The sequence below is a fragment of the Priapulus caudatus genome, unplaced genomic scaffold, assembly GCF_000485595.1.
Source record: "Priapulus caudatus unplaced genomic scaffold, Priapulus_caudatus-5.0.1 Scaffold1467, whole genome shotgun sequence".
NCBI lineage: Eukaryota > Metazoa > Priapulida > Priapulimorpha > Priapulimorphida > Priapulidae > Priapulus > Priapulus caudatus.
In genome coordinates this window covers 32,749-47,488 of record NW_014578528.1, presented here as the reverse complement: position 1 = coordinate 47,488, position 14,740 = coordinate 32,749, and the positions used below count along the sequence as shown (strand labels likewise).

Here is a 14,740-nt window from a genome sequence, read left to right as displayed (position 1 = left end):
GACCATTTGCTTAGATTACATCTATGGCAGAATGTGCTATAGCCCTGCGGCAGCAATCCGCGGGCTATAGTACTAGAGCTAGGTCCGGTATAGCACTGGCAGCAAGATCAAGCCCGCACGTACAGCACACACGCGGGGCCATTGACTATATATACAACAATAGTATATATAGTCAATAGTATATAGTATATATAGTCAAGTTGTATATATAGTCAATGGCGCCGCGTGTGTGCTGTACGTGCGGGCTTGATCTTGCTGCCAGTGGGCTATAGTACTAGAGCTAGGTCCGGCATATTAGATGGTACCCTCTCAGCCACAGTAACAGAATACGGATGACCATTCACATACGATATCGCAACGCTGATCTTCACGCTACCGCACAACGCTTCCGTAACACTAACCATGACCCTTAACTACAAATTCTTACCCATGGCTGCTCCGGTAGTGTAAATGTTGGCTTGTGGGGACACACACGGGGAGCTGTTTTTATAACCGTAGAAAGGGGTGGGCCCCGCCGTGCCACTGTGCGTCTGGTAGCCATTTTGGATCGTCGCTGCATACCCGAGCGTCGTGTAACCATTCTGTATGTCCGTCGCCACGGCAACGCCGTTCTGCTGCTCAGCGGCGGCGGCGGCGGCAGCAGCGACGGCGGGCGACGACTGCATATCGCCGCTAGCGAACGACGAGTAACCGTTCTCCAGCTGTAGAGCCGCACATGACGCCGCGTACACGTACGAGTATGCCTCCGCCTGCTTCTGGAAGCCACCGCCGCCTCCTCCTCCGCCGCCGCCGCCGCCGCCGTCAGTAATGTAGTTCATGAGATGCGAGCGAGTGTATCCGACGTCGGCTGCCGACGTCGTCATGTCGTGCCGGTGCTCCTTCTGCACAAACTTAATGGCCTTCGGGTTGAGCGTACTGCGCGTCGCTGCTGTCGTCGTCAGACTCGGCAGCGAGTCGACGGACGACGAGCCTCCGCCGTTAGTCGACGTCATACTATCCGTGTCGCTCTTGCAGCTTCCCGCATCCTCCGACTCCCCGGCCGTCGTCGGCTTACACGGCGACAGATCGTCGGCGCTGACTGTCGTCGGGCCGCGTCCGCTGCCGCCGCCACCGCCGCTCTTACACTCGGCCGCCGTGCGACTCTTGAGTATGTACAGCTGACAGCCGTTGATAGTGTGGATGTTGCGCACGAGTTCGTGGTTGCGGTGACCGCGTGGTTGGTGGCCCTCCTTACCATGATGATGCTCCCTGTTCAAGGCACTCTTCTGACGCGAGTAGGTCTGCGAGGGAAGCCTGAACGCATCTTGCTCCATCCTAGGATGCTTCATGGCTCTGCTGCTGCTGCTCCTCGTGCTGCACGTAGCCGGCGCGTCAGTGAGTGTGAGAGCGAGCGCGAGCGTACAGACGAGCAGCGCACCGCTAATCTGAACTCGGCCGCATTACGGACGTGCGAGGGCGCATGCAGGCGCGGTACTGCTGCTGCTACTGCTGCTGTGCCAGTAGAAACGCGAGCTGAAAATAGAACACTTGTGGCTCACACACGCTCGCGCACACACACATACAACGCCAGTAACGCCTCCACGGCACGCTGCAGCAACTACTAGTACTACTACTAATGCTGCTGCTGCTGCTGCTGCTGCTGCTGCTTTTGTCGTCTCCTCCTCTGCAGACATTACACACTCAACTGTCTAGGCGTGGTTTTCACAATGGAAACAAGGAAGGGAAGTCAAATTCCGAGCACATGAATTAGGGTGAAACCTTCTCAATTTACCCCGTGCGGCGTACGTCCACCTGATGCTGCTCATAGCTAACATGTAGCAGCACCAGTGGGCGCCACACATGCAGCGACGATTCAATCAAATGTTGTACACATGTGGGACGGAAGCTGGTGGGTGAATCGCCGAGACGCATGTGAAGAGGCGAGATCAGGATAACAGATTTCTGATTAATCATAAGAAACTCTCAAGTTCCAGTCAAAGTCACCCACGTTATCTCGTATTACGTTGTCACATTTTTGTTTTGGTTGTAAACATCTAAATGATATAATAATAATGTACGATGTACGCCGATGTACTTTTGTGTACATACATTATTTCATCTTGCCCCCTATAATGATGCTGATATCGAATTACGTGGATTCTATGTGTATTGACAATATGTCCTAGTCTGTCCGTGTCCCTCCTCTTCCTCTGCTCATCCCCCCATGTACCCCTACCCCTCCTTCTTCGCCCTGTAGCCACCCATGTCCTTCCATTCTCGTCTTCCCCGTCTCCTTTCCCATGTCTCCTACCCTGCTTCCTCCACACATATCTCCCTTTTACCTTGTCCTCTTTCCCCTCTTCTCCTCCCCTGCTCCCTCCACACATACCCCTTCTGCACTGTCCTCTTTCCCCGCTTCTCCTCACACACACGAACGTACGCACGCACACATGCACACACGTGTACCTGCACACGCACGCACGCACGCACGCACAAACGTGTACCTTCACACGCGCGCACGCACGCACGTGTACGTGCACACACACGGACGCACGCACGCATGCACGCACGTGTAAGTTCACACGCACGCACGCACGCACATGTACGTACGCACGCTCGCACGCACGCACGTGTACGTGCACACGCACGCACACACTCATGCACGCACGTGTACGTGCGCACGCACGTATACATGCACATGCACACGCGCGCACGCACGCACGAACGCACGCACGCGACTGTACTGTGCACATCACACGGACGCGCGCCACGCACGTCAACGTGTAGCGTGCACACACACGGACGCCCGCAACGCACGTGTACGTTGCACGACGCGCGCACACACTCATGGCTCCGCGCACGACTCATGTGAATTTGGGAGCTATACAGGCACACCTGTATATATTCGGTCCGTTTCTCGTGGATTGAACGGAGGCAGTTTCTTTCACGTGATTCTCATGCAATACGATGTTTCATGTTAGCTGTAATTCCGACTCGCGCTTACAACATACACTGATAGCTAGCATGAGCGTCAGCATTACTTTCAACCTGAAGACGTACGGCTTCGTAGACCGACGTGGGCTAGCAGGCGGAATTGGAAAGGAAAGCCTTGCTAGCACCACTTGACCTATAGATTTTAATTGAACTGGACACATTGCAGGTCACAGCGTGGGGCTCACATGACGTGTAATCCACGTGTTCCACACCGGCTGTATCACTAAGCTGCGCGGCTGTCAGCTCCACAGCAAACACAGAGCCAGCTTGGCTCAGTCCAGGAACGCCGCACCCTCTCCACTGCTCTCTACTGCTGGCGGCTTGTCCAGCACTGCGCTAGCTGACCATCGGAGGGTTGATAGCGGAAGCTGGTCAGTAAGTCTATCGCAGAGGATACACAGTCTCAGCGACGATGATCACGTACCGGGCTTGCTGCCCTCCTTCCTGACACAAGAATACAGCAGCGGCGGAGCCAAGCTCGCTCAGTCAGGGATAGCTCCGCACCCTCTCATCAATCGCGCACGACACGACGTGTAAGTTCGCGACGCAACGCATGCACGGACGTGTACGTGCGCACGAGGCACGCACGCACGCACCGCACACGTGTACTCGTGCACTACCATAAACAGCGGCTTTCTATCAGAACATGTGGTCATTCAATTTCTAAGTAAATGTCTCGCAGCACGCTTTGCTTTCTGCCAACAACGAAACACATATACCAATACACGTGAAGCCTGATCTATGACCGTCACGTGATAACATCGCTTTAAGGCTTGCGCGATGGTGTGTGCATATGTTTGCTAGTGAATTAGACCTGGGCTAAAATTTCGAAACTGTTGCGCTGGGCTAATTGATCCGTGCGCCCGACCTTTCGATTGCGCACGGATCAAAAGCTGCCCAGCGCGAATAAACATTTTCGTAGGAAACGTTCCGCAGGCGTCAGCAGTGCCCTGCTGCGGAACTGACGCGCAAGATTCGCGCTTCTAGCGGCAGGATGCACAACACCCTCTCAGGCGCACGCTTCATCTGTATGCCGGTCTCTCATAACTGGAGTTTTCACTTTTACGATTTACGAGTAACCTGTTCTGAGCATATTTTAATCCGAGCAATCGACGCGTGGAGAAACAGTCCACTCACTCTTTCACGGACCGAAAACAATCAACGAACTGATAAACGTTCCCGTTTCTACTGTTGATTGATCGCCGATTATCCCAGTTCGACCCTGACTTAGAACCGCCGCGCAGGCGTGTCACGAACTGTCCACAATAACGCTCTGCAAATTCCTCACAGCCAACACGTTACCTATACTCACTACCACAGGCACTTTGAGGCGCTTCAATAAAATATAATGCTAAATAAATACGAAAATTCTATTTACTACGCAAACGTCTGTAATGTGTCTCTAACTCTCGTTCACATCTATATTAGCGACAATTTCCTGTAAATACTGTCGGCAACATGCTCATCTGCAACACACGCTGCTGCCGCACGCTAGCTTGCTGGCAACACTGACATCATGTGACGGCATTTACAGGAAATTGTCGCGCATAATAGGTGAAAGAGAGTAGAAGAAAACATTAAGACATTTGTAGTAACTAGAATTTCGTATTTAATTTAGCATTAGCCTTACATTTTATTGAAAGCGCTCTAAGTGGCCTGTGCCACTAACGGCCGCAATGCAGCCCGCCGCCGCCGCCGCCGCGACCACCGCCGCCGCCAGACGAGCGGTAACCGTGATCAACGCAGTCAAGGACAGAGCGCAATAAACACGGATCCTTACTCCATGTTAGAGAAGCGAGAGGGGAGCAGCTGTCTAAGCTACCCCATCCCAGCGCTCGCTGCCTCTGACCTCGGTCGCTCTCTATGTCCCTGAAAAAGCTAGAGCCGGAACAACTTTGAAACTTGTACAGTAAATATATCTAATATATATTGAGTTCGTATGTTGTACTGTGGTGCTATTGTGTATGTGTGTATGTGTTGTGTGTTTGTGTGTGTTGTGTGTGTGTGTGTGTGTGTATGTGGTGTGGTGTGTGTGTGCTGTGTGTGTGTGTGTGTACTGTGTATGTGGTGTAGTGTGTAAAAAAATGGGTGTGTATGTGTGTAAATTGTTGTATGGTGTATGTGTGTATTGTTGTATGTAATGTATTATGTATAGTATTGTATTATTGTATGTATGTATGTATGTATAATGTATGTAATGTAGTATGTATGTATGGTATGTATGTATTATTATGTATGTATGATGAATGTATGTAAGTATGTATGTATTATTATGAGTATGTATGTTATGGGTATGTAATGTATGGTATGTATGTCTGTATGTATGTATGTATTATGTATGTATGTTATGTATGTATTATGTATGTGTGTATGTAAGTATGTATGTATCTTTCACCTATCAGCGGCCAAACGCGCCCAAGCGATCCTGGATGCAATTTTCACAGGCGGCCATCCTTATATCCCGGGGAGTGTTTCCTAGATGAAAAAAAACCTGTTCAAACCGTCCAAACTCACCGAAACAATTCCGTGAAAAACCCTCAATTCGTGAATTCTTCACATCAAATGCAAGCAGCTGACTGTACAGTCTGCCACAGCAGAGAAAAATGCGATTCCCGTACCTCATCACCGGCTGCTGTAGTTGTGAAACGCGAAACCAATTTACTAAAACACACCACAACAGTGACCCAAAGTTTCACCATTCAGAAGGTAGTACCACGTCAGCTCAACAGAGGTTCATTCAGATCTACCATCTCAGAATGCATTGAACATCGAAAAGTATGCAGTTTTCTGATTCAGTAGGGAAATTTCTTCATTTTCAATGTTGCATGGTGCGTGTTCTCTATCATATACTAGAGCAGCTAATAAATGACACAAATTCTCAATTATTAGCCCTGATGAGCTGAATATTCCTTTATTTCCATTGGCTAAACGGATCTCACAATGGATAGTAGCCGATGTGAAGCTCAAGAAGTTGGAGACGCCAGGAATCTCTACATTTGTAACAACCAGAGAATAAGACTAAACATTCTTTATCAAAGAGGCTTTCAAGATGAAAAGTCCAACCCAGTTCCTACATGCTCTTATAATAACTTTTGTCATTTACACCATATACCAATATGTTCCCCAGGGGTTTCTAATTCGGTTTGTGCGCTAGTCATATAAGAATTGTCAATACGTAACAGTTTTTCCGTTTTCCACATGCTTATTATCTTATTACAGCCAATTTCTAACATTTTCTAATTGCTGCAATGTTTTGTCGATTTTTACCGCAATGTTCCTATTCTGTCCCGCCATTATTAATAGTAGCTATGAATTAGATCACGCACGATTTACTAGCGCAGCGGTTACCCGCAGCTAGATATACTATTATATATAATAATATATATAGTATATATATATAAGTATAGTATAGTATATAGAGAGAGAGAGAAGAGAGAAGAGAGAGAGAAATTAGATGATAGATAGATAGATAGATATATAGATAGGTTGTATATATATATAGCACATATATTAATATCTATATATAATATATAGAGAGAGAAGAGTAGAGAGAGAGAGAGGAGAGAGACATGCAGAGAGTAGCAGAGAGAGAGGAGAGAGAGAGAGAGGGAGAGAGAGAAGCGAGAAAGAGAACACGAGATAGAGAGAGAGAGAGAGCCGAGCGAAGCGAGAATGCGCAGAGAACGAGGAAAGAGAAAAGAAAAGAGAGAGATGAGAGAGAGAGGAAGAGAGAGAAGAGAGGAGAGAGCAGAGAGTAGAGAGAGAGAAAGTGGTTACGTGAGCAGTACACGACGATGGGTTAAGGCGATGTAGATTTTGCGGCTGACCATCGAATGGCTGACGATGTTGTGATTTGTCGCTTGACCACAACATGCTACTGCGGCCCGTCTATTTCGCGTGGTACTGAGTACTGAGCAAGCTACGTGGAGAACCCACGGCGGGCAGCACGCTACATGACACACAACACACGTACCACGGCATGCCAACGTACACCCACACACAACCCAACACACACCCTGTTTTCCCGCGTGGTTGGCGATCCCCATGCAACGCACGCACGGCGCACGTACGCACTCACGCACGCACCAACCGCGCGGCATCACCACACACAGCCACACGCACACACACACAGAAACACACAAAAAAAACACAGTCCACATGACCACCGACACAATCACACACACACACACAACACTACACTCCACACTCCACGCACACAACCACTGCTCACACACCCTCTACCTGCATGACACATACCGATGCTCAGCTGACACCATCTAAACTCTCTATCCGCCCAAGTTATAGGCAACGGAAAAGTTGGTCACTAGTGGAAATTTCCCAATCAGTTTCCCCAATCTTCTACAACGCCGCCCAACAAACGTGTTTAGACAAGCCACTCCACAGTTCCAGCCGGCGGCGGCGAGGCGGAAGGGGGGGGGATGGACGGAGGAGGGGGAGGGGAGGATTCATTGTAGCTATTTCAGTCCATTGGCAAAATGCTTGCTTCCCGAGAACGACTGACTATTCAGTCTCTGTTAAACGTTAGAGCTGTTAGGCCTTTCTAGAGAGCTAGGACCAGAAAATCTTGCTACGCTAATCTCTTCCTCTAATTTACCTGAACTGCGAAGCGCTGAAGATAAACAATAGACATTCAGAAGAGGCGAAAATGGCGTGTTAAGCTTCTGAGCCTTTCTGTCTTACCAGACAGACAGACAGGTCGGGTTCCGATTACATCTGAGCTACTTATTGTATAAGCGCAGGTGAACTGTCTGGACTTTCATTGAGAATAGAATTAAATAAAATAAAAACAGATAAAAAACAATAAAATTGCATAGAATAAACGAATTAATATATATATAACTAGACACTCGGAGAGTCGCAGAGCCTCCGCCAAGGCAGTCTGTGAAATTCTGTCAGCTGTGAAAAATTAAATTAATTAATGTAATTAACTTAAAATAATTATATTGGATATGGATCACCACCAATGTAATCAATTCTAATTACCCCATTTCTGACCTATCCTGAAATTTTTAATTAATTTAGTTAATTTATTAATTAATTGGACTTCGAACACGGCACCTGAAAAATGTTGAATTAATTCTAAGTTATTTCTGAACCTATCCTGAAACATTTAATTACATTAATTAATTAATTAATTAATTGGATCCCAGGAACAACTACCAAAATCTAATTGAATTCTCATAAGTTAGCGCCATTCTGACCTATCCTAGAAAATTTTATGACAATCCGTCCATAACTTTTTTAGGTTAAGGCATGTACACAATACAAACAAACGCACAAACCCACAAACCAACACCACACACGGCCGGTGAAAACATAACCTCTCCATGCCAACCCTCTTGTCGAGGTAATTATAATGAAGGAATAACATGCGAGCATAAAGTAGGCAACTATAGCGCCTTATACTTAATGAATTCAACGGGAGTATCAACGAGTTGAAAATTAATTGCTTATAGGAAGATGGCTAATTCTAGTTTAGATTAGCAAATACGCAAACAAGAAGAAACAAGAATGTATAAACAAATCAATATTACCCTGACACTGCGCTCTAAGCTGTTATTATCTCCCTATTTCGTACTTCTACGTCCAGCAGAATCAAGGTACGGTAAAGCGCTACTCGTATACTACTGTACATAACGCATGAACATAACGCAACTGTATATAACGCATAAAGCTTTAGCACGTACGTAAGCATGCTACTGTAGCATGCTACTGTAGAACGTACGTAAGCACGTACTGTATACTACTGTACATAACGCATGAACATAACGCAACTGTACATAACGCATAAAGCTTTAGCACGTACGTAAGCACCCACGCATAAGCAAGTACGTAAGCTTTGAAGTATCAAAACACTTCCCACTATCCTACAGTTCCAGAGTGTTTGGGCTTTAGCACAACAAAATTATGTCATCGCGGCAGCCGCGGTAAACCTAATAATTCGCATAATGGAATTGCAATAAGGGAACCAAGATGCATATACGACGGGAACTAAAGGCGGTGGAACTAGTAAATGGCGGAGGATTAGTAACAAGGAAGCTTCTGCGTCTTCTCTGGGTGTCTAATCATGTCTACGTGCGCGCGGGCAGGGAGAGTAGGGCGTGAGCTAGCAAGCTGAGATATAGAGCCGCATCCTATAATGATGCCGCTATTCGTTCATTCACGCGTGTTTCATTCACCGCCTACTACCTACACCCACACCTCCAGCCGTGACGTCACTCTGACGTCAACAGCCCGATGATGATGCGGTGTTTTATTGATCAGAACAGCAAGGATTCTGCCGACAGTACTGTCAAATAAGGCAGGTAGCACAGACTCACGTTGTTAACTGGGTGATTCTGAGGTTAGGGGGCAAATTGCTGGGGGGCAATTCTTCAATGATTTGTTGGTCTCGGAATGGCCTGTCCTAACCCATTGGTAGCCAATTTTCCACCAATGATTTAAAGCTGTTGTCATCATTCAGGGATGGGAAATCTAGTTTGGGTGGGGTTGCTATTGTTTCAACTGTAATTCAGTAAAGTTTCATGCGCCTGTGACCATAAGTGTAAGAGGGGTGAACCTCAGACCTATTGTCCTGAATTTTTATCAACTCCGTTACGTGCTGCCATCTATTCATAGACAATGGTGTTACCCAATGACCAATCAGATCCAATCAGACCAAATCAGACCAAATCAGACCAATCAGACCAATCAGACCAACCAGCATCACATTTCAATTGAAAAATTTGCCAAAAATAAATGCGTACTTAAAGGCATTCATCACCTCTGTTACGCAAATTGTATGATAAGTAACCATAGAAACCAAACATCATAAATTGAGGAAGACAGGCATATTGACCTCTTGAATAAAACATATTATTTGCATCTTGCCCTTGCTCCATGTGGAACCAACAAGGTCAAACATGACAAAATTATCAACTCCGTTACATCAACTCCGTTACAAAATTGTAACGGAGTTGATGTATAGGCCCTTATAAAGGTATACAAAAAAGTAAAAAAATGAAAAAGTGTAATAATCTTTGTGGTTTCAGGGCCACGGTGTTACAAATTTTGGAAAAATTCCAAAAATATGCCAAAAGGATGATAAAAAAAATTCAGTCATTTAAAACTGCAATTTGCCCCCTAACCTCAGAATCACCCAACTACATACAGAGTAAACCTTTGTTAGCGAGAACATGTATTAAAAATATAAAGCCAGTCTATAAAGCACGCTGGGGGCGTCTCCCTAAAGCGGCAGTTATACATTGAAACCCCGTCTATAGAACTATGTCTATATATAATTATATATATATATATATATATATATATATATATATATATATATATATATATATATATATATATATATATATATATATATATATATATATAGACACCTGACCTGTCTATAAAGGTCAGTTTTGGAATTCTCTTGATTGGCCGTTACATACACGGCTGGCTGTACACGATTGTTATCATTAGGCGTTCCTGCCATCACCTTATTGTGACACACGCACACATACGCACCCACACAAACGCACACGTACGCACGCATACGCAGCACAGACACGCACGCACACGCACGCACGCATACGTACGCACGCACACGCACGCACGCACACGTACGCACGCACACGCACGCACGTACACGTACGCATACACGCACACGCATGCACACACACACACACACGCGCACACGTACGCACGCAAACGTACACACACGCACGCACGCATACACACCCAGCCACTGCCCAGCCACCCCCACACGCGTACACACACGAAACACATAGAGAGAGATCTGATCCACTAGAGACTATAGATAATGACTGGATGCGACTGAAAAGTAATATACCTGAACGATGACCTAGCGGTTCTGATAGAACCAGTTCTTCACGTCACAGCACTGGCCGTAAATCAGTGCGAGTTGCAGCAAACTCTGTGGAGAAACACTCTACTATAAAGAGTAAACATTATAACAGTATCTATTGCGAAGATGTGGGAACACTGAAAATCACGTGTAGAATCCAAGAAAAAACAATGGGTAATACCACCGCACTATCCGCGGCTCCTATATATGATGGGTTGAGCAAACAATGACGGGGATATACAAGACCGCGATGTTATCGGGGTTTCATCCTAGGCTTCGAATAACATTATGACAATTTTATAGCTAGTGACCACCTAGTTACAACTGGTATACTTGTAAGAGTTTTGAATATATGTATATACGTATTGTAATATATGTATTGTAATATTCATATACATATAGATCTTTTCGCATTTCATCCAATGTTATTTCTAACGTCATTTTTGCACAGTCATCAGCACACCGTCAAAATCATCGTTAACGATACATCCATGCCACCTAAATAAACTAAAATGAACAGCGCCTCGTTACGTAACCTCGATCCTTGAATAATGTATCCTTGAAAATGATAACTACCTGCATCCCTTCTCCTCCCCTCACTCCCCTCATCGCTCCTCGCCCATTCCTTCCCTTCTTCATATGTACGGGTACAGACCTCACCCTGCTCACACGCGCATAGAAGAATCTATGCGTATATGTGTGTAATACAGGAAACAAGCAGAGGCACGGCTTGTGCTGCTGATACAAGGTTCGCGGAGTTCAAGTAACGTCCAGCACTCTTATCTTGACCCACAAACTTCAGCTAACTGACCGTTCAGGTGCACACACCCATCCTCTCCATCCATCTCTATATCTCTCGCTCCCTCGCTCTCGATCCCTCGCTCTCGCTGTCGCTCTATCCCTGTATCTCTTGATCTATATATCTCTGTCTATCGCGATCTCTCTTCTCCCTTTCTTGCGTGCTCTCTCTCTCTCTTTCTCGCCCTCTCTCGATCTTTATCTCTATCTCTATTACTGTCTGTCTGTCTGTCTGTCTGTCTGTCTGTCTGTCTGTCTCTAGCTCCCTCTAGCTCTCTCTCTCTCTCTCTCTCTCTCTCTCTCTCTCTCTCTCTCTCTCTCATCTCTCTCTCTCTACTCCTCTCTCTTCTCTCTCTCTCTCTCTCTCCTCTCTCTCTCTCTCTCTCTCTCTCTTTACCTTCTCCTTTTCTTATTCTTCCATCTTTCTTTCTTTGTTTTTATCCTAATTTCTTTGTCGCTCGGTCTTTCTTATTTCCTTCACTCGCACTTTATTCCTCTTCTCTCTCATTTTCTCTATCTATTTCATTCTCCCCCTCTCCCTTATTCTTCTCTGTCCCTGCCCCGTCTGTTCATCAGTCCATCTATACACCTAATTTAACGTGATGTATTCTCACACTGCTATCGACGTGTCGTGATTGCTGCTGGCAGATGGGTGAACAGCAAGCATGCCAGCAATGTGAAGGCTGGGGTAGTCTGCATGTTTGCTTAGCTACAGAACAAAGCCGCTACAAATTCATTCATGTATGAGAGAGAGAGAGAGACACGGCGAGCGAACTGTTGCTGTGTCATTACGTCACTGCTGCTGGAATGTGTCACAACGACCTTGACACGCCGCCCGCCGCATTACATGTGCTCGGAATTTATGCAGATAGGTGGATAGTTGGCGAAGAGGAATGCGGAGTACAACGGTAAAACTCTCATTCATGCACATCAGAAGTAAAATCACATCCCAGTTGTGTTTGTGAATAAATTGTACGAACAGATATATAATTACTATGAACTGATGTAACACTAGGCGCTCTAGTCTCTCGTCACTGAGACGATTTGACTAGTCCCATTCCGCTACTAATATTACAATATTTCAGCGCACACTGGGATATGACCATTCTAATGTACACACGCACGAACATGAAGTCGCATACATTGTTTCAAGAGCTAATAAATTCGCGGAGATCGGGCGATAAAAATCGCTCGTGTGCCCCTACCTTTAGCTCTTGATTGTTTGATAATAAATATTATATAATCACTACAAGAGGACATAACAATAGTTTAAAGCCTCCGCGTTACCATAGTAACTGTTAACATTAGCGTGCCAAACTATATGTCATAATCCAATACTAAAAACATTGAAATTACTATCTGCGCGTTTACAATATAATCTAATATATACATATTACAATATATACAATATAAAAACCTTGTGTAATATTACCTGTATAACATCAGCTGTTGCTATTATTGATATATGAGCGCGAACACAAGCCTTCCTTTCAGTTCCTATGTGCGTCTACCGTATGTAACGCTCTGTCACGTATATATGTTATGTTTATATATATGAGTTAAGTCGTCACTGCCGGCCCACAACGGTGCAACGACATCGAAAATTGTTAGCACTTTCTATCGCGTGCAAGCAGCACGCAAACACACACGTGAACGCACGCACTGACCGATCACAAGCAGTGCTATATCACGAGCATGCTTGTATCAGAGCCTGTCTATATAATCCCACCACGCACAACAAACGCCGTACTAGACGTTTCCGTCGCTGCTCGCTCTCTGTAAAGTATAAGCTGGTTTGCTTAGAATTTTTCCACAAGACTGCCCCGCGGAATCATGTACAATGACCCCTGTAGACAGACCCCGTCGTGCGTGTTAGACCGTTAGAGCGAGCGCTGGTCAACCCACTGCTCTCGGCTAGCTCCGCGTGAACTCACCGCAGCAGCAGCAACAGCAACAGCAGGCAGTAGTGGGGCGGCGTGGCGGCGGCGGTAGCAGCGTATACATGCCATCACTTCCTACTAGGTCCGAAACTAAACTCTAGAAAACAGCCAGCTAGTTCTCGAACATATACACGTATTCAAGAGCGTATTAAGAAGGAATACGCTCTTGATTACGCACCTGATACGCTCTTGATACGCAACTTCTTAATACGCTCTTGATGTATTCTATTATTGCTTTAGGTGTATGTGCATGTGTGCACGTATCTGTGTATGAAGGAATCTGTTCGTCCGTCCGTCCGTCTATCTATGTATGTCTGTCTGTATGCGTGTTTGCCTGTCTGTCTGTCTGTTTACAAAACGTACGTGTTTGTATGTACGTATATGTATGAATAAAACGTATCTGGGAGTATGTATAATTATGGCGATTTTCTAGGACCTCACAAATACGTTAGTTTTGTCACAAATAATACGCCGTTTCAATTATATCACCACGCATAAATATCTGGAACGTGTTTATATTTAAATGTTAATTTAAATGTGCGTTTATTTACGAGTCATGTAAGTTTGGATTTTGCTCACGGTCACACTAGCACGATATGCCATCAGGAATTCCCTCCTTTCGAATCCTCGTCGGTCGAGGTGTTTAGTCGCATGTGGAACGAATCTTTACAGTCTATATAGTAGAAATCCGTCACGAGGTTCAACCGCTGGGCGGGAAACTGATTTCGCGGATCCTTCCCGCGATGGATTCACGCTCAGCGCGAGTCAGTGCGGGAACGTTACCGTCTATATAAGCGGCGTCTACACTATGCTAAAACCCGGGTTTACCGCATCTACACTGTTGCTAAAACGCGGGTTTTAGAGGTGGGTTTTGTAAAAACGCGGGTTTTACAGACCCGGCAATATTGCCGGGTTTTGCTCTGCTAAAACCCGCGTTTTAGTCAAGCGCCGTAGTGTAGATAGAACATGACAGAAAACCCGCGTTTTAGCTATGTATCCCACCACTCAGTACTAGATGGGTGCATTCACGGAAGGTGGGTTTTTGACAGTGTAGACGCTGCACCACCGAAAACGGACGTTTTACTAAAACGCGGGTTTTAAAAACCCGGGTTTTAGTCTATAGTGTAGACGCCGCTTATATATATATATATATATATATATA

The 14,740-nt window shown here is 45.8% G+C and overlaps 1 protein-coding gene across 1 annotated transcript; it reads right to left on the bottom strand.

Moving 5' to 3' along the window:
• Positions 1-413: 413 nt before the first annotated feature.
• Positions 414-13,502, bottom strand: LOC106816727 (homeobox protein Nkx-2.1-like). Its single transcript, XM_014821343.1, has 2 exons — positions 13,071-13,502; positions 414-1,512 (listed from the first exon to the last, which is right to left on the bottom strand). Exon 2 carries the CDS (start codon positions 1,326-1,328, stop codon positions 414-416), a length of 915 nt encoding a protein of 304 aa, XP_014676829.1. The 5' UTR covers positions 1,329-1,512; positions 13,071-13,502.
• Between the last annotated feature and the right edge of the window lie 1,238 nt (positions 13,503-14,740).